The 25,642-nt window shown below is 38.6% G+C and overlaps 3 protein-coding genes across 7 annotated transcripts in view; 1 reads left to right on the top strand and 2 right to left on the bottom strand.

Moving 5' to 3' along the window:
• Positions 1 to 15,037, bottom strand: part of yjefn3 (YjeF N-terminal domain containing 3) — a 36,911-nt gene extending 21,874 nt beyond the window's left edge. The window contains exon 1 of the mRNA XM_039682121.2: positions 14,860 to 15,037. Within this exon, the coding sequence (XP_039538055.1) occupies positions 14,860 to 14,918 (59 nt within the window). The 5' untranslated portion in view covers positions 14,919 to 15,037. The remainder of the gene's footprint in view (positions 1 to 14,859) is intronic.
• A 1,481-nt stretch (positions 15,038 to 16,518) lies between these two features.
• tssk6 (testis-specific serine kinase 6) lies at positions 16,519 to 17,442 on the top strand. Its single transcript, XM_039682935.2, has one exon. The coding sequence runs from the start codon at positions 16,585 to 16,587 to the stop codon at positions 17,398 to 17,400; it is 816 nt and encodes a 271-aa protein (XP_039538869.2). The 5' UTR covers positions 16,519 to 16,584; the 3' UTR covers positions 17,401 to 17,442.
• A 1,298-nt stretch (positions 17,443 to 18,740) lies between these two features.
• gatad2ab (GATA zinc finger domain containing 2Ab) overlaps positions 18,741 to 25,642 on the bottom strand; it is a 31,428-nt gene continuing 24,526 nt past the window's right edge. For 4 of the 5 annotated variants that reach the window (XM_039682299.2, XM_039682301.2, XM_039682304.2 and 1 more), the window contains 5 exons: positions 25,391 to 25,585; positions 23,844 to 24,108; positions 23,337 to 23,767; positions 23,033 to 23,252; positions 18,741 to 20,660 (listed from right to left, as the gene is read on the bottom strand). In XM_039682299.2, coding sequence (XP_039538233.2) covers positions 20,527 to 20,660; positions 23,033 to 23,252; positions 23,337 to 23,767; positions 23,844 to 24,108; positions 25,391 to 25,585 — 1,245 coding nt within the window. In that variant the 3' untranslated portion in view covers positions 18,741 to 20,526. The remainder of the gene's footprint in view (positions 20,661 to 23,032; positions 23,253 to 23,336; positions 23,768 to 23,843; positions 24,109 to 25,390; positions 25,586 to 25,642) is intronic. The other variant, XM_039682300.2, reaches the window with a different exon arrangement.

Raw genomic sequence — 25,642 nt, 5'->3', positions numbered from 1 at the left:
TGGTTAGCAAGGTTAGCTAAACTTTTTTGACCCTGCCTCTTAAAAGAATCGGAATCGAGAATCGTTAGGAACCGGAATCGAAACAAGGAATCGCAATCGGAATCAGAATCGTTCAAATTCAATTGATACCCAACCCTAGTAATGATGATACCCATATTGGTATCATCCTCCCCACTTTTGCATTATTGAATATTCACCTCCGCCTTAGGTCAACGACCAAATGTTTGGCCCAAAATCCCTCCCTCATTATGCATTTCAACTGTCCATTTAGGTGTAAAGGGATCCAGGCACCCCTGAAAATGCATTCAGGCCTCAACCCAGCTGGCCATCTCACTGCGCAATGACTTTCATCTGGCCAGATGAACCGGTAAACAACAGCCGGCTACATTTGAGCGTAAATCAGTTTTTATTTTTTTCTGAAGGCATAAAAACAAGGAGCTACACTATAATGCCCCGAATGGATCATGTTTCGGCCATTACTCGGAGAAAAATCGATAAACGGGTCATGGGCATCGTATCAAGTCTTATATCGCTGACCGATAAACTCGTCTCCACAACACTTCAGATTGGCTTGTTAACTCGATTTTGAAACCCATTGCTGAGGCGGTTCAACTTCCCCTTCAAAATGACAATAATACATCAACTGTTCCATTTTTGGAGCTCTGGGAATCTGTTGGAGAGCATGCAGCGCATGAACCTCTTCAGGAACGGGCCTGTTCCGCGGCTAGTCAGCTCTGGGCCGGGTGCCCGTTTTGGTGACACGGAAGCTTGATTTTGATGAACTGCGTTTGGCACCAAGGGAGCGATAACAGGAGATCTTCATTTGGAGGGATCGACTCAAAGACCCTGTGGTCACGTCCACCCGCTGTAAAATACGATCTTGCATCATAATAAATGCTCCATTGAGGGATGTTACTTTTTAACACAGGCCGTTTAGTTCAAGCAGACCAGACACTGAAACACTGAGCAGCAGTTTGGTTTGCCAAAGATGGAGAAACCACGAAATGTAATTAGCAACCACAATTTAGGGCTTGAATCCATTCGTTCCCTTCAACAGCATTACATCAAAGTGGAACTTTTTTCGATGGTCATGTGCTTATGTAATTATGGCCTGTGCCAGTTGGCTGTGTCTCAAGTAACTGTGCCCAGCTAGATATATATCGAGAGGACCACAGGAGACTGTGCAAGTGGAGGAAACCATGGTAACAGAGCAAGTCAGGTCACCGAACCGACGATGCCAGCAGACAGGTTGAAGGATGTAGATAAGAAAAAGAGACTGAAAATAGCGCAGGTACATTCCTTCAGGCCCAATTAAAACCAGGGTTCGACAGCAAACCAGGCAAATGAAGAAAGTGAATATTCAAGCGTTAGTAACAGCTGCGTTTGGCCATACTGTAGATATGGTTGAATAAAATGCCCTGTGGTTATTTTCTATAAGCATTCAAGTGTAATTTAACAGGCTTAATTAAGGGTGATAAAACAACTCTGACTGCCATCTGGATTAATCCAGGATGTATGATGAGTCATTATGCATGAATTAATGGTGGGATCAGTACAATTTCAGGGTTTAAGTGTTAACTTTTGGCATCTAAGGACGAATATGCTTTGAATATGAATTTGTTTCACGCTTTACTTCTTCTGGTGTTCGCACCATGAGAGCAATAAGAAGTGAAGTTGCGTGAATATGCATGAAGTGATGATTTGGAGCATGCGCTATAAATAGTTATAATTCATATAGGGATGCACCGATATGAAAATTTTGGCCGATAACCGATAATTCTTTATATTTAAAAAGCCGATAACCGATATATCGGCAGATAAACTTAAATCCAAATTTGTATCTAATTTTGAGAGCCTGATTACAAAAACAAAAGTCTCACAATTAAATCCATATCCCAAGCGCACAATTATAATGATGTTCTCATTATAGTGTTGTATAGCCGATATGACAGATTTGCGTTGCACATGTTGTCCCGAACCAGATTTAAATTTTTTGAAGAGATTTCAATCATATTTCAAGAAATTCAAAAACATAAACAGTTCTCAACAAGTGTCTCAGCTGAAGGGAATAATACATTATTTATCGGCTTTAATATATCGGCCAAATTTTCTTACCAGGCCGATAACGATAACATTAAAAATGAACATGTATCGGCCGATACCGATTTGCTGGCCGATATATCGTGCATCCCTAAATTCGTACGATATGGCTTAATGGTAAGAAATCGTATGGAGAAAAAACGTATGACTATGATGTACCACCCAAACTTTATCCAATACAAAAAATGTTGGGATTTTTTTCGTAGAAAGCAAGTTGCATCATGATGATATCTTATGATTTTCGCAATCTCGTACAAGATGTGTTAGATTACATTGCTCGGTATAGTTTTAGGGCAGGAAACAGCACAAATTCGGCCTAAATAATACCGCGATATATTTTCATTAGCACGCTGTCTTTCATATTCTCAGGGGATGTTTATAATTTCATTAAAAAATAAACTGGAACACAGAGCTCTGATTGGACTATTGAGCATAAATAAAGGACAGCAGAAGCAGCTTCTGCATTTTCGCACAGACCTCAAGTGTTTCCTCAAGGAAAACTCAGATACATGACAAGCTAGGTAAGGCAATGTATTATATCTGACCCCAATCTGCCAATGCAGTGCTATTTATGTAGTGATACTAATATGCTCTTTCACCGGGCTCGCTCAAACAACAAGTGTCATCACAATGCAAAACTTCCAAAGATGTCAAGTAGCCAAGCCATTTAATATGATATGAATGTCACGAAAACAAGTCCATCACACATTTCACCACAAAATCCACAAGAAGATATTTTTCATAAAGAAATCCATATCATGTCTTGTGTAATCGCTTAATCGGTGTTCCAATTACGGAAGGACGTCAATAAAACAGCCTATAAATAATGTTTTGTATGTATTGGACAATATATGAACATAAGATGATTTTGTTTACACCAACATTTCGCCGATTCTGCTGCCTCTGTCGTCTTATTTGCAATCCATGATGGAAGCGATATCGGGTACCATGCTCATTTTTGAGTTATTTTTTCTGAAATGAAATGCTAAATTGACACGATAATAAATTCACAAAGCACAAAAAACGTAAATGATTAGAATTTGAGCAAAATATAAAGTATATACTATTAGTTATACTTTATTTTAAAGTGTGTTACAGTGTAATTATACCTTAATAATAATATTAATTAGCTACATAGGATATATTAGGGTTTGAGTTAGGGTAAGTAGCATGTAACTATGCCTAATTTATATTACTATTGTAAATGCATGTAGGAACATGTCATGTGTAACAAGGACACATTAAAATAAAGTGTTACCTTAAAAAAATCCTTTTAAGCCCTAAAAGATTTTGGGGAGAAATAAATTAGGACCTGGACATGTTTTTTTTTCTATTTGTTTAAAATTTTTATTTGGGTACACTTGTTAATAAACTCCCCACGTGTTTTACACACTGACAAAGTGTCTCTTAACCTGTGAAAATGTTACTCACTGGAGTAAGGATCAACAATTTGTTCAATCATCCTGACCAATAGTGTCGCTCCAGTCCTTACATGACCTGTCAACACGAGCCAATGAGAGTGCATCCTCTGAGATTCTCTCTCTACTGACCTATCCTTGTTCTCTCCTCATCCTTTTCATCCAGCTCAGCGCTCTCTTGCTCAGGACGCCCATAAACAACATTGAGACTATGCCAGAGTATTTAGGCAGGGGTCCTCGGCATGTCCTCATCTGGCTGAACCGAGAATCACAATTTATCCTGAAAATAAGTCATGTTGACAACTGTCAATATAACACTCCAGCTTTGTTATGTAGAGACGGCCATATGGCACATGGAGAACGTGTGCTCAGACGTTCGCAATTCGAATTTCTATTAAGAAAAATGCGATAAAACATCTTAGTTTAGACGGTTTAATAGCTTCTATACCTATTCAGATGTCTTTCATACAGGAAACAAATATGCTATCAAGCCGTGCTGAATAAAAGCTTTGTTCCTCATCTCTGGCATTCTGACGTTCCCCTGTTGAGAGCATCTCAAAGGAAAACAAGCTTGCATTCATATTCCATCATCTGATTGCATCGTGTGCCCGGAGTCCAATTCATAACTTTTATAGACATCTTTAATGGAGATTAAAACAGCGCTGTTACTAGAAGCCCATTCAAGGGAGGACATTCAGTTGAAGTCAATATGAGATTGAATAAATTACCGGCATGTCATTTTAAATGGACAAAACACTTCCTTCACAACTTGAATATAATAAAACTAAGCAGACAGTTAACCTGAGCATGTTTACTCACAAATCTGGCTTTCAAAAGATGGAGATGGAGGACAGAAGCATTCTGGAATAAAAACATCTAATATAAAATTATATTTTATAATAATACAAATTATGCCGTGCTGACTTTTAAGTTTCAAGTTTATGAGAAACATATGAAGAGTTCAGATGCAAAAGCCTCTAAATGCCATTTGAAATTTTCTTCTTTAATGATGATTTTTTATCAAACTTGTATATTTAAGTTCAGTAATTTCACTTAAATAACAATTAATAGGTAATTATAATTGCCATTTAAGTGAAATTACTGAACTTAAATATACAAGTTTGATAAAAATTATCATTAAAGAAGAAAATTTCAAATGGCATTTAGAGGCTTTTGCATCTGAACTCTTCATATTTAAATTAGTCAATAACTGATAATAAAGCCAACCTAAGCTAAAATCCTTTTTGAAACAAAGATTTAATAAAATAAAATATAAATATTAGATGAAAAAGTTAAAGTTGAAGTACTGAAATGACTAAAACTGATATAAATCATGCAATAAAGATAAATAGAAATGAAAAATACTAAATTAAAATGAAAACTGAAAATATATAAATAAAACCTATAAATAAGACTAAAATAACACTGCTAACCACTAATATCTTGAATTAAGTGTTTATAAGACTAATTAAGATTAATACAGAGAGTTTGGATATAAGAATAGCACCGACAATTACAAATCTTTTTTCCCTCGAAGCATTTCAAATGAACCAAAAGCTGCAGCTAAAAACTTTCCAAAATATTACGGTAAGGAAAAACACCTCTAGACCTCTAACCAAGAAGGAAAAAGACATGCATAGTAATTGGCAAGAAAATCAAATCCTACGAACAGTAAAGCAAAATCTCCCAGGCAAAATAGAAAGGATATGACTAAAACTGAGGAGTGATGCTATCAGTAGGAGACTGACAAGGAATGAATAAAAGAAAGAAAGAGAATGTTATTTTTCTTTCAGATGCCCATGATAACATTATTACACAGAAATGTCAAATTTAAAAAAAAGGGGAGGCTTACTGCGCTTCTGAAAAATGCCAAAACGATCCGGTGCAACCAGGGCAGGACAAGATCAAACAGAACGGGAGAAACTCCGGTGCACAGATCTTCTTAGAAGCAAATTTATTAGAGGTGCAACAATTTGATTAACGTTTCGATGTACAACTACATCTTCATCAGAGTACTTGGAGAAAGTGAGTAATGAAGCCCTTAATAAGGATCATCAACAGGTGTGATTGTACGTAAAGGGGGCGTGACTCGCCCAGGACGCACTCATCAAAACCAAGGTGCCACACTCAAATAATCATTAAAAAATAAAAAATAAAAAAAAATTTAAGTACTCTGGTTTTAAGTACTCTGATGAAGATGTAGTTGTACATCGAAACGTTAGTCAAATTGTTGCACCTCTAATAAATTTGCTTCTAAGAAGATCTGTGCACCGAAATGTCAAATTTACTTTGTGCTTTCCTATCAAACAAAGCCCAAAAACTAAAACTAAAGTAGGCTACAAACCAAACCAAAACATGTATTTCATGGAAAGATGATGTTCTCCATGATTTTGTGTTCAAACAAACAAATTTTGTGTCTCAATAAACTGTGCCAAGCAATAAACATTAAAGTATCTCAATATCCCAAAGATGGAGTGAGGCATTTTGTCACTTTTATGAGATACTAAAGTGCTGCTGCCAACCTTGTTTATTGCCGGGGGTTTTTTCAGAGGGCTCTAATAAAGAGAAAACAGGACATATATCTACTGGCTCATGCAGAGTCTATTATCGCCTAAAACTGGAATTTTTCACAGAGATTAGTTAAAAATGGGTTTCCAGGGCTGGCAAATCCCCGCTACAGTGTTTTTTTCCCATTGCTGGAACATCACTGAGGAGACTCATCATGGAAAATGTGTTGTGCGGGAAGCATAAGCAAGCCAGCTGCCAAGATTCCTCTACCAAAAATGTTGTAATTAAACAGAAATGGATATTATTATATCGTAAACACCTTGCATCTCTGGTCTTGTAAGTTGCTGACAGCATGCCCAGCCCACATAGTGCAACTATGTTGTAAAAACGCTTTGCGAAACGATTGTCATTAAAAAATAAAAATACAAAACGAAAATGTTGCAAATTAGACTGAATGTATTTTTTTCTCAGTACGTAGCTGCTGTTCAATTTAGTTTTTTTTAGCAAAACTCTTATATTAACGTTTTTTTTTTTTTTAGGCTACCTCCACAACTGTCGATTGCATTAGTTTTTACGTCTTACTTTTAAGTGTGGCTTGCTACAACCAAAATGTGACGTTACATGCTTCTGAGTGCTCAAGTCAGGAGCGATGAACAGATAAATTACATTTTCTAGACCTCCAGCATGGTCATATAAATATATTTTTCCTGACACCAGGGCTGCCGAGGGCCGCCACATGTTGATTGTTGACTGTGATTAGCAAGAGCGCTAATCAACAGAGACCGCTGGCGGCGTCGAGAGCAAGTCCCCTCTCACCCTTGGTCACGGTCATTCAGATCACAAGACAGCAAGCATGCCTTTGGGCTGATTCACATAAAAAAATGCAGTTGATGAGATTTAAACGCCTGGTAAAGGTCAGTGATTTCTCCTCTAAGAGCCTTTTTGTTTGTCATTTAAAGGCCTACTATAACAACAAGACATGAGTTAACCCAACAGCACTTCAATTTTTTCACATGAACTGTTTTCATTTCAATGGTAAATACGTACAACATGATTTGTTAATATATTCATAATGGGAATGGTCTGTTCTTGTCAAAAATGCAGAGTATTGGAGATTGAAGGTACTACTTAAGATATGCCAAAAAAAATAGCAACTGGTATTTCGATTTCTCTGAAGTAACACCAATAGTCGCTTTTCCACCGCCAGACCGACTGGTTCTAAGAACGGTAAGGAACGGTTCCAGTTCCGTTCTCGGTACGGAATTCTCTGTGATGGTAAAATGCGTGTAGTGACGTCGCCACTCGGGATTGGTCACTTGTCTGTTGCCTGGCTACCAGTTTCTCTGTATCTGGCCAGTCGACCTACTTGAGTGAAGTAAGCACGAGTTAATAATAGAAATATCAGATCATCTACATTAGCTGAATTTAAATCCATGCTTAAATCATGATTTCTCTTGTGCTTTCAATTCTTTGTAATTCTACTGCGTATTTTTATTTTATTTTTCTATCCATTTTTCCCTTTTCTATTTTCTTTCATGTACAGCACTTTAGCCAACCAAGGTTGATTTTAAATGTGCTTTATAAATAAAATGTGATTTGATTTGATGCTTCACATCTCATACTGTCTGAAAGCCTTAGACATAAGGGCAGTTTCCACCTATTTTTAGCATTATAATCCTCCGAATGCACATATTCGTCCGGACCGAGAGAATACACACACCTGTCGATTGTAGTAACATTTGCACAGTGAGATGAGATCAAACGTAGACTCGTGAGATCAAACGTGACTTGAGAAGAAAAACAAATGGGTCCTCCATTTCGATGTCATCAACTGGATCTCGTGGCGTGAGTTTTGTTTTACGGGAAGAAAAACAAAGAGAAAAAACGAATATGGGTGATCTTTCTCAATGTACAATTCTTTCGAGGCATGTTTGTGGCCAGTGCTGTCGTAGGTGGGGTGTGAGGCCCTGTGCAAATTTGAAATGCAAAGTTGAAATGCTAATCCAAAAAAGCGTAAACAAGGGGGGTCAGATGCTCTGAAAACACCCCCGTTAGCAATTAGTGCTTTCCACCCGATGAAATTCAGAACGTATCGACCAATAAATCGACTGAGAGATTACAGCCCTTTGAAAAACCCGCTTAGGCAGGAGGGTTGCGAGGCCCCCTTGTGGCACGAGGCCCTGTGCGGTTGCATAGTTCGCACAGCCCTTGCGACGGCTGTTTGTGGCTGCAAAGTTTCAGCTATAGAAGCAGGTAACATCCGATTGGTGAAGCTTGCTCGATCTCACTGGCTCGATTAAGAGTCGCAAATAGTATATGTTTGATATTTACGATTTGGCATCGTGCTGGCTCCAACGCTATCAGGAGCAGTAAAATAATCATAATGACAACACACAATTGATGATTTTTTGGTCATAAAGTCGATTGCGAGAAGCCTTGAATCGGGCCACCCCCCCCCCCAAATGATTGGGGGTTGCTTAAACTCTTCAAGTGTGTTCCCAGCCTTAGCTCTCTCTTAACCATGACGGCATTTCCATTTACTTTTTAGCATTACTGTTGCCGCTACACTGATCCACTTGTCGATCCCATGCTCCGACCTAAACAAGACGTAGAGGACCGAGGTACTTCAACTCTTCTACTAAAAGAGAAGCAACTCACTCCCTATGGGAACCCACTGCTTTCCGGCTGAGGACCATGGTCTCGGATTTGGAGGTGCTGATCCTCATTCCCTCTCCTTGCAGTTAACCACCAAAGTAAACGCTGAAAGTCACAGCCAAATGAAGCCATCAGGACAACATCATCCTCCAAATACATGGTCAAAAACCTGAAATTTACTGACCCAGCACCTTCTCCCAAAAATGACCCACAGCTACATATTAAATGTAAGTAATAAATGTAGAATAAGTATTACAACACAAACTACATTTGAGGGCTGTAAACCAAGTAGCCTATATTCACGGAGCAAAGAGAGACATGGGCCAAATTATAACTCCTGGTTTCTAGACTGTCAGCTTTTGCCAGACCATAATGGCTTTGTAATAAGCCCAACCGAGCGAGAGAGTGAACCCAATTACGCTGTCTCTGGCAAAACAAAAAGGGACAATTTAAGACAGGCATGGCAGCGGAAAACTGCTAAAACGTTGGCCGTCCACATCCGTCAAAATTGACAAAGAACTTGATCTGGAGCAGAACATTCCGGATGTTTAATCTGGACGAGGCTGCGGGACATCGTTCTGTCTGACGGAATTCCAAAACATAATTGATACAGTTGATAAGAGAATATCCACATTTCCCTCAGTCCGTGGCTGGTCAACTGGTCCCTTTTCATTCCTCATTCTCATAGAAACTGCCATGCTGTCAAATACATGCATGGACTTCATAGGAATATGTTGCAGTCCCACTGTTTCTATGGTGACTTGGCCATATATCAGTCCCCGACTCGCAGCTGTTCTCTGCTAATGGAAATTGTACCATGTGCTCGTGAAAACAGCTCCTATTGACACTTTTTAACAGTTGATGGTTCCCCACTACATGCGTCTAGCCTCACTGATTATACATCACATCACATCTGATGCGTCCTAGTACTCATATTCCACCATGCTGGAATGTGGGCGAGATTTTAGGGGAGGTGGAACAAAGGAAAAGGACTCCACACAAAATTTCTTTTTTTTTTTCGCGTTTTGCTTCCCTAATCTGACGTTTTTCTGAGTAAAACATGAACTTCAATTACATCAAGAAATGTAGAGTATTCTAGGGCAGACCTTTGAACTTTATTGGCGCTTTTCCACTGCGTGGTACTACTCGGCTTGACACAGCACGGCTCGGTTCGCTTTAGCTCGCTTTAAAGTCCCCATGAAATCAAAATTGACCATACTTACTTTGTTTGCCTAAATTGATCGTTTTGTGGTGAACAATTCATACATGCAAGTCAATCCACACAAAAAAATGTTTTGGCTTCGTAATCTTTAATCAAATTTTGAAAATGCCCCTCCCCTCTGCATTGGAGGACCTTCCCCGATGACGGCTTTACGGTTTGGGTGTCTCCTTCACATCCATAACCACACCCCCCCCAACTGACAGCTGCTGTGTGTTTGCGAGCGCCGAGCGAGCATTGATTGACAGCGTGTGTAAACTTGCGTCATCCTCCATTTCAGAATGAAACACCCATTTTTCTAGATCCAATCAGGTGCTAGTTGGGAAAAAAAAGCCACGCCCACTATTTTGCCTCATTTAGTATTCCGTTTCTCTCGGAAATACGTCACAACACTGGAGAAAAGTCGTTTGCAACTTCCGGTTCACGGGGACTTTAAAGTGGGTGGGATAATAGACTGATCGATAACAGCGGTGGCTGTTACTGGCTATTTAAATCTAGCGGGTTTGGTTTCTCGTGTCGATGTCTATTGGTCGCAAATACAATGACGCTGATACTGACGATTCTGTCTGACCAATCAGTGATCTGCAATGTTTCACGACACATTTAGTACCGGAAGCTCAACAGACAAGGTCCGTACCATGCAGTGGAAAAGCGCCACAAGTCAGCCATACCGAGTCGAGCCGTACCGTACGGTCCCATGCAGTGGAAAAGCACCAAAGTGTGCCGTACCGAACCGTACCATACCATGCAGTGGAAAAGCACCATTTAAAGCAAAAATTATTCTTTTCATTTCTAACTTGACTTGCTGAATAAACAATAGCTGTGTGAATCAGAGAAAAAGACAAAAATGGAGGACAATTATTCAAGGGGATCTAAATCAAGTTTTCTTGAGGACACTGTGCCTGCATGGAGGAAGGTGCTTTCTTATAAACAATCCCACCTCCCCCATCTCCTACATCTCACCTAGTCTATCAGAAATAGAGGCACTTCATTACGTAGCAGCTTGGCAGTGAAGACACTCATTAAACACATCAGGGGGAGAAAAACGAAGCACTGTCAATCTTATCCAACACATTCACAGCCCCAACCACAAGCACAAGTAGTGATGACACTCATTATACACATCAAAGGGAGAAAAAGAAACACTGTCAACCTCCTTCAACCCCTTGATTGAAGAATAGACATTTGAGAAAAGTCAACCTCTGTAATCACTAAATTGGTGTGATATGGAGAGATCTGGACCTGGTTAGCATATGATAAACTATTTTTGTTTTAACTAGATTTGATTTACCAAGCTAACAATGAAAGCAGATTTGAATACTGAAGTGGTGGTGTTTTACTGTAGCCAGTTATTTTGCCTGTGATATAAACTTTAATCTCCCCTCTTTATGGCTCAATAAATGAGTTTCTATATGAGCTGACTCTGGTGGGCAAGCTCTCGGATGGATAATCAAAAGTGGTTAAAATAAAACGAACGTTAAAATCCTTCTCCCATAAGAGAAAAAGAAGCACTTTATCTTCAATTCTGTCCTTTTAGTGCCCTAACAATAAAACATGTCTCTATTTAACTCTGTTCTCAGAGATATTAGCAATTATGAATAATTTTATCTTTAATTATAGTCATGGAGCACATTATTCCATTAAAACAAATTTGTTTTCGTATTTCGTAGCAAAAACGCCAATCAAAACAGTTATCTCCATTTGCAGCGTAGAAAAGCGTACATTTAGGAACATACCTTGTGTTTTTATGACTTTCATGATGCTTCATCAGACTGCCTTTTTGATTATGTTTTTCACTTTGGATTTGTCGAATAATACTTGATAATACACTCCCAGCCATTCCTCATCCACGTTCGATGTTTATGCCCTCTCCTAGTTAAAAATTGGACATGAAGAGGAAAGTAGGAAATTTACGACAGCACGTGAGGTGCGAGGGGTGCTTCCCAATAATCGAATTGATGCTTCCTCATTTCTTTCCGGCCCGTGACCCGGAGACCAATCGAACTCAGCCATCTTGAAGGGCATCTCAATTCTCTAATTGGACCGTAAGGAGGCAACGACGAGGAAGAGTCATGAGCGAGGATGCACACGGCGTATCCTTCCCTCACATTCTAAGGGGGTGGAGCTGAGACACGAGGACAAGAGGCGAGGAAAGGAAACAAGAAATTAGAAGCACCAGATAAGCTGTATTTCATTGTGGGCGGGGCTACCTGGCGCAACACGGCAGAAATATAAAGTCAAAACATGCAGTTTCCCATAGAGACACTTGCCTGTTGTTTGTTTTTTTCAAGAGGATTAGAGTAAAGCGCCGTTGTGCTCGAGTTTGAGTCCCGGCTCGCGGACCTCAGTGGATTAAGTGGATTAGATGTAATATTTGCAGACATTTGAATTTAACACCAAGAAACACTGTTATCGAAAAGCTACGGTATATGCTGCTTAGTTTGGTATAGATTATGCCTATACAAGATAAGCATTTTTTATTTAAACTCAATTTTAAATAATTATTTAAGTCTAGCCTATATTTTTAACATTTTTTAAATGCAGAAACATTAAGATTACACAAAAAGAGATTTTTATTTTTAAAAAAATGATTTGTGAGAGATAACAGAATTGAAGGTGTCTGAACAAACATGAAATGTCATCGTTGTCAACAAAAATCTGTCCAATAAGAGATAAGCTGAGCCGCTGATCAAAGTTTGACAAAATTTCCAACTGACATGGACTGCAAAGTGCCACAAGTTGAACACGCCTATAGTTTGAATTCGAAAAAGCATACTATCATACTACTCTTATTAGTTCTGTGAAATTTTAGCCTCAATCAGCCTTAGTTTCAATTGTATTATTCATCTAGCAAATTTAAGAGTATTTTTGGCCCAGTGATTACACTAAAAATTTGTTTGAGTTTGAGTCTTGCTAGACCATGTTTGATAGATCTGGATTGATGGCGCATCAAACCATTTCTAGCATCAAAGCTGAAGAGACAGATGGTGTCCACAGCTCCATGATCTTGTAAGTCAGTGGCTTATTAAACATCAATACAGGAGGACTAAAAGCACACACGCCTCTGTTTCGCTCTTGACAAACTGAGTAAATCGAGACCTCGCCTCGCCATAATCTAACTTTAATGGGGGCCTCCATTAGAAGTATTATATTGCCTGGTAACAAACCACAAATCATGCAGACTGCTCCGTTATTGCACTTAGAGTCTAGGTCTATAAAAGAAAAACAGTGCCTGGCAAAAAAAAGAAGAAGAAACAGAGCTGCTCATAGCTGTGGAGAACGACAACAGGGTGGACACCTATCAGATAGAATAGGGTGTTAACTCCTATCCAGTTACAAAAACATTTTTCTTCATGTGATGCAACCGTTGGGACAAAAAGGTGTGCAATCCTAAATAAAGTATAAAGTTCAACATATACTAGGCCTATGTGAGGAAAACTAGCCATTAGCATTTCATCTCAAACGTAGGAGCCTTGAAATGTGCCATGTTTTTTGAGGTAACGACTGAAAAATAACTACAAAATTGTAGCGATTTATCCAGCTTACTTTTACGTAAAAGTGGGCGTGGCCATTTGTAACTTGAAAATGTCTAATATAAGCTGTACAAAACAGCACATTATGCTGCTTGATGTCATAAGCAGTTTATTTTATTTATTAACAATTACTTAACTTAATTTTACTTAACTTAATTTTTCACCTATAGCAGCTAATGAATCAGAAGTCTCGCACAATCACAAGAAAATGGCTTACTTCCACCATGAACAATTAAGGTGGACACTGTAATATTTCAATACATGGCTACATTTGAATGGCCATCAACTAGCAAAGCGACTCAAACATCCAACTTTTTGTGACCCAATGTTGTCCGTCTTGGTTTCGGCGTCAATACCTGACATCAATAAAAGGATGCAGGGGCCATTAACACACTTTAATCCCAGGATACACATTGTGAATCCACAAATCAATCTGCTTTGACTTGATTTGAAATGACTAATAATAGAATAGCCAATTGTTTGCGTTCACACTGCGTATTTACCACGCAAAACCAACACGCTATGAGGGTTTTAAGTTACAGCAGGAACATTAATCTCCCCAGAATTCACGCCGTTAAACCTCGAATCCTTAAATCCTATTATTCCATCCTCCCTTAAAGTGCATAATTTGCCTCGTCTCTTGTCGACCAGCGTATTTAAACGTCGTGGGCTGGTGTGAAGAGCTTCAAGGGCCTCTCTTTCCAAGAAAGCCCAGTATGGAAAACAAACCTAGTGCCGCTCAGATTTCTGATCGAAAACACCATTTGTTCTCTGTCACTTCCATGTCTCGTATTCTCCAGTCACACTCAGCAGCATCTGCTAAATCTAAATCTCCCATGAATATGAGGCAATCTGTCAGATGTTGGACTGAATTAGACACTTTTATATACTGATAATGCTTTAGAAAGCTCTCTGACACATGCCATATTTCACTCATATCAGGGAACAGGCGACCCCCTGCTTGTTTAAAGAGCAAATCGTTGGCCATGATGTTGCCATCACAACGTCCAGCAGCTAAAATGTCACATCACCTTTCCCAACATGCCTAAATCACCAACAAGCTGCTGTAGGGAGAGCTGAAGTGTGTTGTTCCTTCCACCTGTTTGTCCAAAGCCACGTTTCCAGGTTATTAAAGCACAGTGATCATAATCAGTGTGCCTTATTTTTCTAAACAGGAAAGCTGGGAGGAAATTAAGTTAGATGCATTTTCTTTAGACAGTGGGGGATATTACCGTCCTTCTGTGTCACAAAATACATTTACCAAAAAGTCAGACTGAAAAGATGGTGCAAATGTTTAGCTACTCACCCTTAACAGGCTCCCTATTGTGATGCATTTCAACACAAATCTGCCTTAAAAGGATCAATGTTTAATTTGGTCACATTGTGATGCTTAATACAAAAAATAAAATAAAAAAATACAGCATACCTGAGATAACGCAGTGGCTCTATGGTCTCAGGGTCTTTCTCGTTGGAGCTGTGGTTCATCTTGATTGATTCAGTAGCACTTATCTCTGGCAACAATCACCCCGTTATTGCTCTCTCTTTTCCGACTGTGTGCCCTGCTTCTGTCTGCTGCCTGATAAACCCAGGCTCCATGCGTAGATCAGCTACTCTTGCTGGAAGTGTCAGCCAATTAAGAGGCAGGGAGACACCGGGAGTGCCGTCTGATTGGCTGAGCACCCCTGATGCTGGAAAGCTCAGTCAAGCATAAACCACATCCCTTTCAGATGTAGCATCCTCAGTCCGGAGAGTGTTAATATGTCTATTTCAGTTCAAACACTGTTCTGTTTTGGCACATTATCAATGAAATACTACTGGTCATGTCATGCATATATTCATGCATTGGAGTATTTATATTCAAGAATGCTTTTAGAGAACAATATAAGACTAACTCATATAAATTATGATGTTACTAACATATAAACAAAACAAGGTTGCATTTTAAAGTACTTAATCTTATTATAAATGTGTATTGGTTAGTTTGTTTACATTTAACATGAGCAGTATGCCATGTTTTTAATAATGTGTGTGTTATAATTAATGGAAACAACAAACCTGGATTAATGGAGATGGCTGCAGTTAGCGCCACACTGCCGTTTAGAGGGGGTCTCGTGTCATTGCAGACAAGCACAAAGTTCTCCTATAAGAAATAAACACTGTAAAATTTGCTCGAATTTGAGACGAATTTGTAAATGTACAATTGAAATGAACTTAATGACTAATTTGACTAATCACTCACCATAAGCGTAAAGTACGTTAGGGCGTCAAAATAATAGGCTACGTCGAGGCTGAACAAACTGTATTGTTGGTAAGTGAATTATGGACGTTTCCGTGAAACAAACGGTTCCCAAAACATGTTATCTTCTCGATTATTCAACTCTGGTCTCTCTTTGCAAATCTTTAAAATTATGGTTGTAGAATCATTAGGAATTATTGAATTTTGGTGGCGCGAGGAGTCCTCCATTGTGTGTGGAAGCCTGTTCCCGCCTCAATAGTGAAAAATAAAAACGTCAGTGTGAATTAGTATTTATAGGCTAACGTTGAGTCAGATTGTGAGATATTAATAGATGAGAAGAAATTTACAAATATGCGATATTAAGTCAGAGATAAAAAGTTGTTACCTTTAATTTTTAGTCAGAAATTCGGACGCTGCCATCCATAATTGGTCTGGATGAAAACACTTTTCTATAAAAAAAAAAAATGTATTATTAGTATTATTATTATATTATTATTTTATTTAATTTTTTGGAGCTGGGCCAACAAACCAAAACAATTCAAAGGTTGCTGTGTTTGACTTTTGGCAATATTGACAACAGACAACAATGGACAAAAACTTCTCTTTTTTCCCTTTTTTTTAATGATCATGGAGTTCTCAACAGTCAGTCAAGTTTAAGAAGAAAAAAAAGCAAATACAAAACTATCAGGCATTAATTGGGATTTAATTGAGTAAAGATAAAAATCAGAGGGCTAAATTACTGTTTCTTAACAGCATGTGTCCAACAGTCAGACACCATGTGGTGTTCCATTATGACATCACAGAATAGAATTCTATTCAAATGCCAATGCCTGTTAAAAGACACTTTGCAGCAAAGGTGAGGAACATAATCCAAACTCAATCCAAGGTGTCTAAACTCTGGTGAGACATACAACGATGGCTATTAATAACATTTTGAAAGGCTTGGGCTACAAGTGCATCTCCACGCTGGGTGAAGGCAGTTTTTCCAAAGTCAAGCTCGCCACCTCTCAGAAGCACAACTGTAATGTGGCCATCAAAATCGTGGACCGCGTAAAGGCGCCCGAGGATTTCGTCCAAAAGTTTCTCCCGAGGGAACTGGCAGTTTTAAGACAAGTGCAGCACGACCACATTGTCCAAATGTACGAAGCCATCGAGGTGGCCGGTAAGCGACTCTGCATCGTGATGGAAGCTGCTGCAAAAGATCTCCTTCAGAAGATATGTGAAGTTATTCGCATCCCAGAAGACCAAAGCAAAACCTTGTTCTCTCAGATGGTCAGTGCTGTCAACTACCTCCACCAGATGGACATCGTCCATCGGGACCTGAAATGCGAGAACATACTGTTGACAGCCGAAGAACAAGTAAAGATTACGGACTTTGGTTTCGCCCGCAGCGTTCAAGACCCATCAGAGCTCAGTCACACCTTCTGCGGTTCTGCAGCCTATACTCCACCGGAAGTCATCGCGGGAGCGCCGTATGACCCAAAGAAGTATGACGTATGGAGCCTCGGGGTGATTCTATACACCATGGTGACTGGAGAGATGCCTTTCGATGACACCAATGTGAGAAGACTTCACCGTCTTCAGCGGAAGTCTCTGGATTTTCCGGATGACGCTGCTGTTGAGGAACCATGCCGGGTCTTCATCCGTACTCTGCTCCAGTTTGATCCTTCCACACGTCCAACCATTCATCAGGTGGCAGAACATCAGTGGCTGCAGATGGGACCAGGCTGAAGAACAAGAGCTAATAAAACAATGTGTGCAATTGCAGAAAAAGAGTCACAGAGTGTTTCGATAAGAGTGTCATAATCTCTGAATTTCATGAACATTGATCATGATTGAGGAAAATTATCAGTTTTATTGTTTTGGGAGAACAGTCGGAGGCTGAATATCCTCAAGCAATGGAGAAACTCATAAATTTGGTCTAATAAGAAAGGTGGGTGACCGATGCGCGTCTTTTAATGGCCCATGAAGATCTAGAGAGATATCTAGAAAGCAAGGTGGCCAAATGACAATATAATGATCACAATTGACATTACGCAAAATTGACGAAACCTATTTTACACTATTTATTCATACATGCAATCTTATTCCATTTAATTGTAGATATAAAATTACATTTATACAACAATTTAAATGCTTAAAAAAATATCAATTGGCTACTATAATTTTGTATGGTTAAAGCAATTAAAATTTATTTAAAAATTTTACTTTTCCACTCTACTTGAACATAACAGCAATCAGTTTGGTACATTAGTAATTAATTGCAAATTTTATTCCTTTTAAACTCGCATCTATATTCCTTATAGCTCTTTCATTCATATCAAATTACCTAAATTGGCCATTGCCAATTTAGGTAATTTGATGTAAATTACCTGTAAAAATGAATACGACTGAATGTTAATTTACACATTTTTTAAACAAAAATATCGGAAAAACAGCCTGACGTCAAAGATGAATTAAGAACTCTTTTTTTATTGCCATCATTGAAGACACCTGATGATAACAAGCAGAATCACTGAAGGAGAAAACCGTCATTTTTAAGTCACCATTGTGGTGATCAGTGTGCGTTTTAGTTGGGCTCTGGACCCTTAAATCATTAACTTTAGATGTTATTTGCCTGTTATATGTGAATTATAACAGCCAGGTGATGAACAAATAGATAAGGTGATCTGATGGTGTTGGTTGTGTTTTAACATAATTATATTTAAGTAATTCATTTGGTTAATTTTTACTCAATTCTAATTTTTAATTAACAATATTGATTGTAATATGTTAAAATTAGATTTAACATGTTATGAATTCTACTCATTTTAAATGGTTAACTTTTAAGTAATTAATTTGGTTTATAATCACTCAATTATAACTTGTTAAATTTTATTAATAATATTGATTGTAATCTGTTACCTCAATTTTATTGATTCGATTTAACATTCAGTCATATTAATTTTTACAGTGCGCCCTGACTAAAAGAGTTCACATTGCTCCTCAAACACTCGAAAGTTCATTAAATTAATTCAAATTTGATTATACATAGGAAAAAAAACTCAAAATACACCCACGCAACAGATGAAACTGGTTAAAATTAGTTTTTATTATAATTATTAGCTGATAGAGCAGAAACAGATGAAAAAAAAGACGTTTTTTGTGGGGTTTTTTAAACAATTCATAAAAGAGATGCTACCCAATGGCAGCTTCCCGGGGGAAATGGAATGGTGTTAGTTGTCAGCAGCAGGCAGTAGTCAGAACAACAGTCGGCTTTTGTGACCGAAACACTACACAGGCATTCGAGATCACTGAACGGATCATTCCGAGAAAAGAAAACGATGAATCGACGGAAGCAGACCTTACTTGATGTGTTTGTTGTACTGCGATGACTAAGAACCCGAGCTGTAGTATATAATATACATAACTGCTAAAATACAGAGCGTACTGCTAGCAAACCAAATCGGATGAAAGGAAAATAAGAGATGGTAAAAATAACATGACCACCACCTGACAGGTAGGACTCAGTTTCATTTAGCTAAGATTGTGTGCTACATTCAATAAGCAGAAATGCTTTCAACCCAAACATTTCCTTTAAGGAAAGATAAAGCCGTGACTTAAGCGGTACGACTTCCAACAGGATCTAAAATGGTAGACGGGACACAAACGAATTGTGCTTAAGACAAACAAAAAAAAAAAAAAAAAATCATTTATACACCCTAAATACAGTCCAATCTTAAATTCACAACCCTTTGAAGCTATTTGGGAAGGAGCTAACAGGATTTCCTTCATCTAAAGTGACATTTATAAATAACACAACATCCAAATATTACCTAGATGCCGTTACAAGAAAGCCTAAGGGGGAGCACATCACAACGGTAACATATAAGTGTAACGTAATATATCAATTGTTCCTGTAAGAAAAAGAAAAATGAGCTACCGTCAGACTCGTCTGATTAACAAATCGCACAAACATGAAGGTCTAGAAGTAGTAGTCCTGTTGTGGCTGCTGCTTTTTGTTAGTTACGTCCATCTCTGTAACCATCCCTGATGCACAACTCTTGGTTAAATGTCTTTTAGAAGCTTACAAAGAAAAAGAAAAAAGAAACAACCCAAAGTATTTAAAAACACACACACACACACACTACACCAGCAGATGTATAACCACCTCAACAGTATAACAATTCCTTAAACTTGTAGCCTTTAAAAAAGGCCATTTTGAAAAGGGTGGAATGAGTCCACAGTGAAGCTAAAAACAAAACAAAACAAAAAAAAGCAATGTATTGACATCAAATACACAAACATACACTTTCATATCTGTTCATGAGACGCTGCGGGGCAATCGTAGCCGAAGTGATTGGATAGCATGTAGATGGTCCACAAAAAGGTCAATCCGTGGCGTCACGCAGGATCTCTCCGGTCCCGTGTCCTCCACTTCCTGGTAAGTATGTCTCTGAAAATGCTGAACGGAGGGCTTTAGATTCACATAATGGAGGAATTTCTCCACCAGGAGGGCCGTAAATTGAGAGTTGTGGGTGATATCACCACCATGGATGTGTATTAGATCACTAAAGCCCATTGGGTAATGGAGAAATTCAGTAGATGGATACAAAGGCCTGTAGAAAAGGTCCTTGCGTCTCCTTGATCTATGATTCCCGGTACAGTTCTTCTCTGGGACACTTGTTGGCCTATGGGGTCTTACCTTAGACTGTACAACTGAGGGTCTCGGAACACAGGAGAAGTAGACAGAAAATATAATCATTTTTTAATTGTATTATTGCTTAAGGGCTGGTTGTCTGATACTGATAACCGACCAGATGTCCAACAAGACAGGACTATAATTGTGTGAAAATTTAGGGGGATTTAATCAGGGCACTACTTCCATGTGTTTGCCGTTTGGGAAATGGAGCGGGAAGGGATCATGTCCAAGAGGTACTCTCGCTGACGGTCCACCGGAGACGTAGTCCTGTGCACGGACAGACTGGGGTTGACATAAGCCATGGTGACACCTGTCGGGGGAGAGTGTGAAGTGGTTAATGGTCATTCATTTCAAAAGGATGACCAATTACATATCTACAAGATTTTTTTGAACAAAGACTGTTTGAAGACTGTTAATGACTAGCTTTGCCTTTCAAAACAGGGTTGTGAGGTAACGGTGTTGACAGTTTGATATTTACCTAGCAATTACTAGCCCCATGTTAAAGGTCATGACACTACAAGTTGTTTATTAGACAAACAACTGCTGCTATTTTTCCCAATACCCATTTTTTTCAATAATCAATTGTTTACTATGCAAAATTCATGGTAACAGGGTTGAGGCATTTAAGATTTTTTGTTTAACATACCTAATAACGCAAGAAAAGGCACAGAAAGGAAAAATGTACGCATCCACAATGATGCCATATGAGTTTAATTCATTCGATAATACTGACCTTTAATAAATCGACAGTTGTGATGGTAACAGGGTTGACATTTTAAGATTGTCCACTTCTTACACATTTAATAAATGTAAGATAAAGTGGTTAAAAAGAGAAGAGACATTTACTTGTCTATCGTTAAAAAAAGATGACAAACGGTTTTTGAATAATCAAAACGTACCAAAGGATGTCATATGGTGGTTTTTGATTAATTGAAAAATCATAGATTTTTAAGAACTGATTAGTTACGATGGTAACAGGGTTGCAGTTAGTGATAAAAAGATGTTTACTTGGCCATGCAGAGTTGAAAGGATGTCATGACATATTTTTGAATAATCAAATAATACAGAACTGTAATGATCAATAGTTATTATGCTAACAGATTTGACCACTTCAAATTTTCTATTTTTTACATACCAAAAAATGTAAAACAACTAAATAAAATACAATAAAATTGATAAGAGGACATTTATTTATTTATTAAAAGTATGATAATTGTTAAAATTCTGTACTATTCCATTCATCAAAATAAAAAATGAAAAAATCGATTTTGTCATGTCAAATTTTTTTGCTGTCGATTTTCAGTCTCTTTTTAATGATAGGCCATAAGCATCTGTAAATCATCCCGCTTGCTTTTTTGGGAATGAACTCAGCGCTGTGATTGGTCGAACTCCGCTTATTTTGGTGTTGCTTAATTTGAGGGCCACGCGTGCACAGATGCGTCACCAGGTTTTCGCGTAATTTAAAGCTACACTGTGTGATTTTTACCCCATCTAGCGGTGAAAAGGTATATGACCATCCAGTGAATTTTAGTTTCTGTTCCTCTCACTTACGATTTAGTTTTAACTCCTACGGTGGCCAATGTAGTTCAAGATTAACATGGCTTCGCCCATAAGTGTTAACTCAAACGTGAAAGGCGAATCTTGAATTAACGGGTATGTCCCTCTTTGACTAATGTACTTTCAAGATGGAGGGGCAACATGGCGACGACATTAGAACCCCTTACCTGTATGTATTTTCAATGGCATATTAAACACTCACGAGAATACTTTATTACTTGAACGAAGTAAATATACATTAATGAGCACATATATTTTTGAAAGAACTAAGTGTTTTTAGCTAAGAATAAACTAAAAGAGTTACACAGTGTAGCTTTAAAGTGACAAATCTAACCAGCATACTTTGAGGTCAAAATGCGTATCCACTACACAAAATGCGTATGGGATGGCAGGTCTGAGAACACACACATCAACGTTTAGGCCGTGTGTACACCAAAGCGTTTTTAGCCAGCTGAAAACGCTAGACGCTCTGCTAAAGACGCCATGCTTTAGGCGCTTGAGAGCGTTTTGGCAGCGCAGTGTTTTTTCCGTTGAGACGTTTCGTTGCTATGATACAGAATATCCGCAGCAGTTGAAAGTTGTGACAGTTGGTCGGTGTGGTATTAGTCCCGCCCCTCCTCCACTGTGATTGGACAGCTGGGTAAAAAGTGACAGTGATGAGCGCTGCGTTTTATCTGAAGTTGAACATTTTTCAACTCCCAGCGACCAGTAAAAAAATGCTGGGCGCTCGGCGCTTCAACGTGAAAAAAAAACGCGGCGCTCCCATTGAAAACAATTGAAAACATAAGCCAGGCGTGTGGAAAAACGCTTTGATGGACACACGCCTTAAAGTTCATCAAAGTTGTCCTAAGACAAGAAAGGGTATTGTTCAAAATTCATGTATAAATTTGATGATTCCACTTTAAAATGTTGACTACTGTATATACAAAATAAAATACATTGGATTTTTGTGTATGCATGCGTGTTAACGGCCACTTTTGGCCCATTTTTGTATGTGTGCCCTTTGTAGTATCAATCAGCTACTGTACACCAAAAAAGGTGTGCAGATACAGGAAAAGGATACAGGAAAAGAGGAGACAGGAAGGGGCAGACACTTTTTTTTTTTTTTAAGTAGGCATCATCTACCTGTGGTGCCGCTGTTCTGTTTCCTCCAGGTATTGGTGTTGCTGCTGCTGCTGCTGGAGCCCTTTTCCCCCGCCCTCACGGCATGCTTACCTGGCCTGCTAACCAGCGCGGCGGCCGTGACGGCGTTCTGGAGCTGAGAGGACGTGGAGAAGCTGTGGCTCACCCCGCGTGCGCCCGCGCTCACCGCCTGCTGTATGCTGCGGGACAGCTGGCCTGGAGTCTGAGAGGGGAAAAAATACGTTAAAAATCAGAAAAAAAAGCTGTGTTATGGACACACACCAGCCGAGCTAGGAGCGGCCATTACCTGCTTAGTGGTGATGGTGTGGTAGCGACCGGCCGACGTCACCCTGTTGGTCTGCTGGGGCAGCGACGTGCGCACCTGCTTGTACTGCGGAGACACCAGCACGTGTTCGGATTTAATCACCGGCGAGGATGAGGACGACGAAGATGAGGTGGTGGTGGTCTTGGAGACGGGCGAGGAGGCGGCCTGCTGCAGGATGCGCTGCTCGATCTCTTGCTCCTGCTGCAGGGCTTTGACGAATGCGGCCTTCAGACGGCTGGTGTGCTCGGCCTTCAGCACCTTCTTCTGGTTGGAGCTCATGCAGTGCTCACACAGGATGGAGCCGTTGCTTTTCTCCTGCCTCCAGCGAGAGGTGAAGTCTGTCTGGCACTGGGAACACTTAAAAGGCTCTTTGGGTGCCAGGGTTGATGCAGATTCAGTCTGCGGCTGCTTACCTGGAAAGAAAAGAAGTGACATTAGCATGGTTATGGTTTCACAGCTCATGCATGTGCTTTTCTCGGCTGTACCCACTTTTAGCCAGTGTGTCTAGCAGGTTCTGCACCACCATCTCCAGCCCCACCAGGTAGATGAACTCATTATTGGCTGCCGAGGGCAGGAAATTGAGCTCTGGTGCTGGAGGTTTGGGTGGTGGGATCTCAAGGAGGGTTTTCTCCAACTGTTTCCGTAACGCCAGTTTGGCGGCGGCCTGCCGGCTGGCGGGAGAGTCATTGGAGTTGACGGTTGAGGTGCTGCTGCCCAGACCAGACTGAGAGGTCTTCAAACCGGTTGAAGAGGCCTGGACATGGGAAAACATGACGGTGAGGCGATTTCTAGAATATCAGTTCATCGAGACAAATTTGATGTACACAGAAATATACAAAATATCTTTCATATTGCAAGTATTTTTGTTCATTGCATACTTTGTGAAGTTTTTACATTTTTATTATGACATTTATATATAAAAATATATAGTTTGTATAATATAGCTACTACATCAAACTAGGCATATAAGAGCAAAAATGTAAAATTATAAACTTTATATATATATATATATGTATTGTATTAAATATAAAATGTATATATGCATTTCACACACACACCAAGTTAATAGTAGCTTTGTGTACATACAATAAAATATGTATATACTACTAATATAATACATATACATATGTGTATATATCATTAAAAATATGTATAATACAATACTGTACCAAGTTAATTTAAGGATATAACAAAAATATTACAAATATTTACCAGATTTTAATATTATAATTTAAATAATATTATAAAATGTATACAATTATACAATTTAAATGTTCTAACACTATAATACCAAAAATGTATATTACAAATTGTATATGCTTCTAGTTAGTGGTTTCATAAAAATATATATTATTAAAAATGTATAAAATACATTCAAATATAAAATAAAAGGTTTTAATTAGGGCTGTCAAACGATTAATCGCGATTAATCGCATCCAAAATAAAAGTTTGTGTTTACATAATATATGTGGGTGCACTGTGTATAATTATTTTGTGTATATATATATATATATATATATATATAAATACACACACACACATGCATGTATTATTTAGGAAAAAATATAAATTATATATAAAATTGATATTTATCTATAATATAAATTATATATAAATCTATATACATGAAAATATTTCTTAAATATATACAAGCATGTGTGTGTATTTATATATATATATATATATATATATATATATAAAATAATTATACACAGTGCACCCACATATATTATGTAAACACAAACTTTTATTTCGGATGGGATTAATCGTGATTAATCATTTGACAGCCCTAGTTTTAATACTATACTTAAATATTACTAAATAAACATGCTCATTAGTAGCTTTAATTGTAAAATACAATACAATACATATAATACACCCATATAATATAAAACACATATAAATATTAAAATATGTACTATACTATAATATTAATTATAAACATTTAGCATTATAAATATTTTTACTGCATCTACAAATATTACTGTGGTAAATGTATAATAACTGTAATTCTGAAGCAAGTGAATGACAGTGACCTGTGAGACCAGGACGTTTGTGCCGGCTACACTGGCGACCCGGATCAGGCCCTGCTGAATGATCCTCTGGCCCTGCACCTGCACGCTGGGTACAGAGGTACGCGCGCCCAGAAGGAGAGGAGGAGGACCAGACCCCGAGTGCTGGTGCTGCTGCTGCCGTAGGGTCGCAATCTGCTGCGGGGTCACGGCAATGGGCTACAACACACAAACGGCAAAGAAAGAGGATTCATTTCAAAGCTAAAGCTGTTTTTT

Source organism: Pimephales promelas, chromosome 2 (genome assembly GCF_988280905.1).
Source record: "Pimephales promelas chromosome 2, fPimPro1.hap1.1, whole genome shotgun sequence".
In the NCBI taxonomy this organism is placed as follows: domain Eukaryota; kingdom Metazoa; phylum Chordata; class Actinopteri; order Cypriniformes; family Leuciscidae; genus Pimephales; species Pimephales promelas.
This window is presented reverse-complemented; position numbering and strand designations above follow the sequence as displayed.

What these genes read in the sequence shown, in the direction of transcription:
- tssk6 (XM_039682935.2), top strand. Translation starts at nt 16,585, where the DNA reads ATGGCTATTAATAACATTTTGAAAGGCTTGGGCTACAAGTGCATCTCC.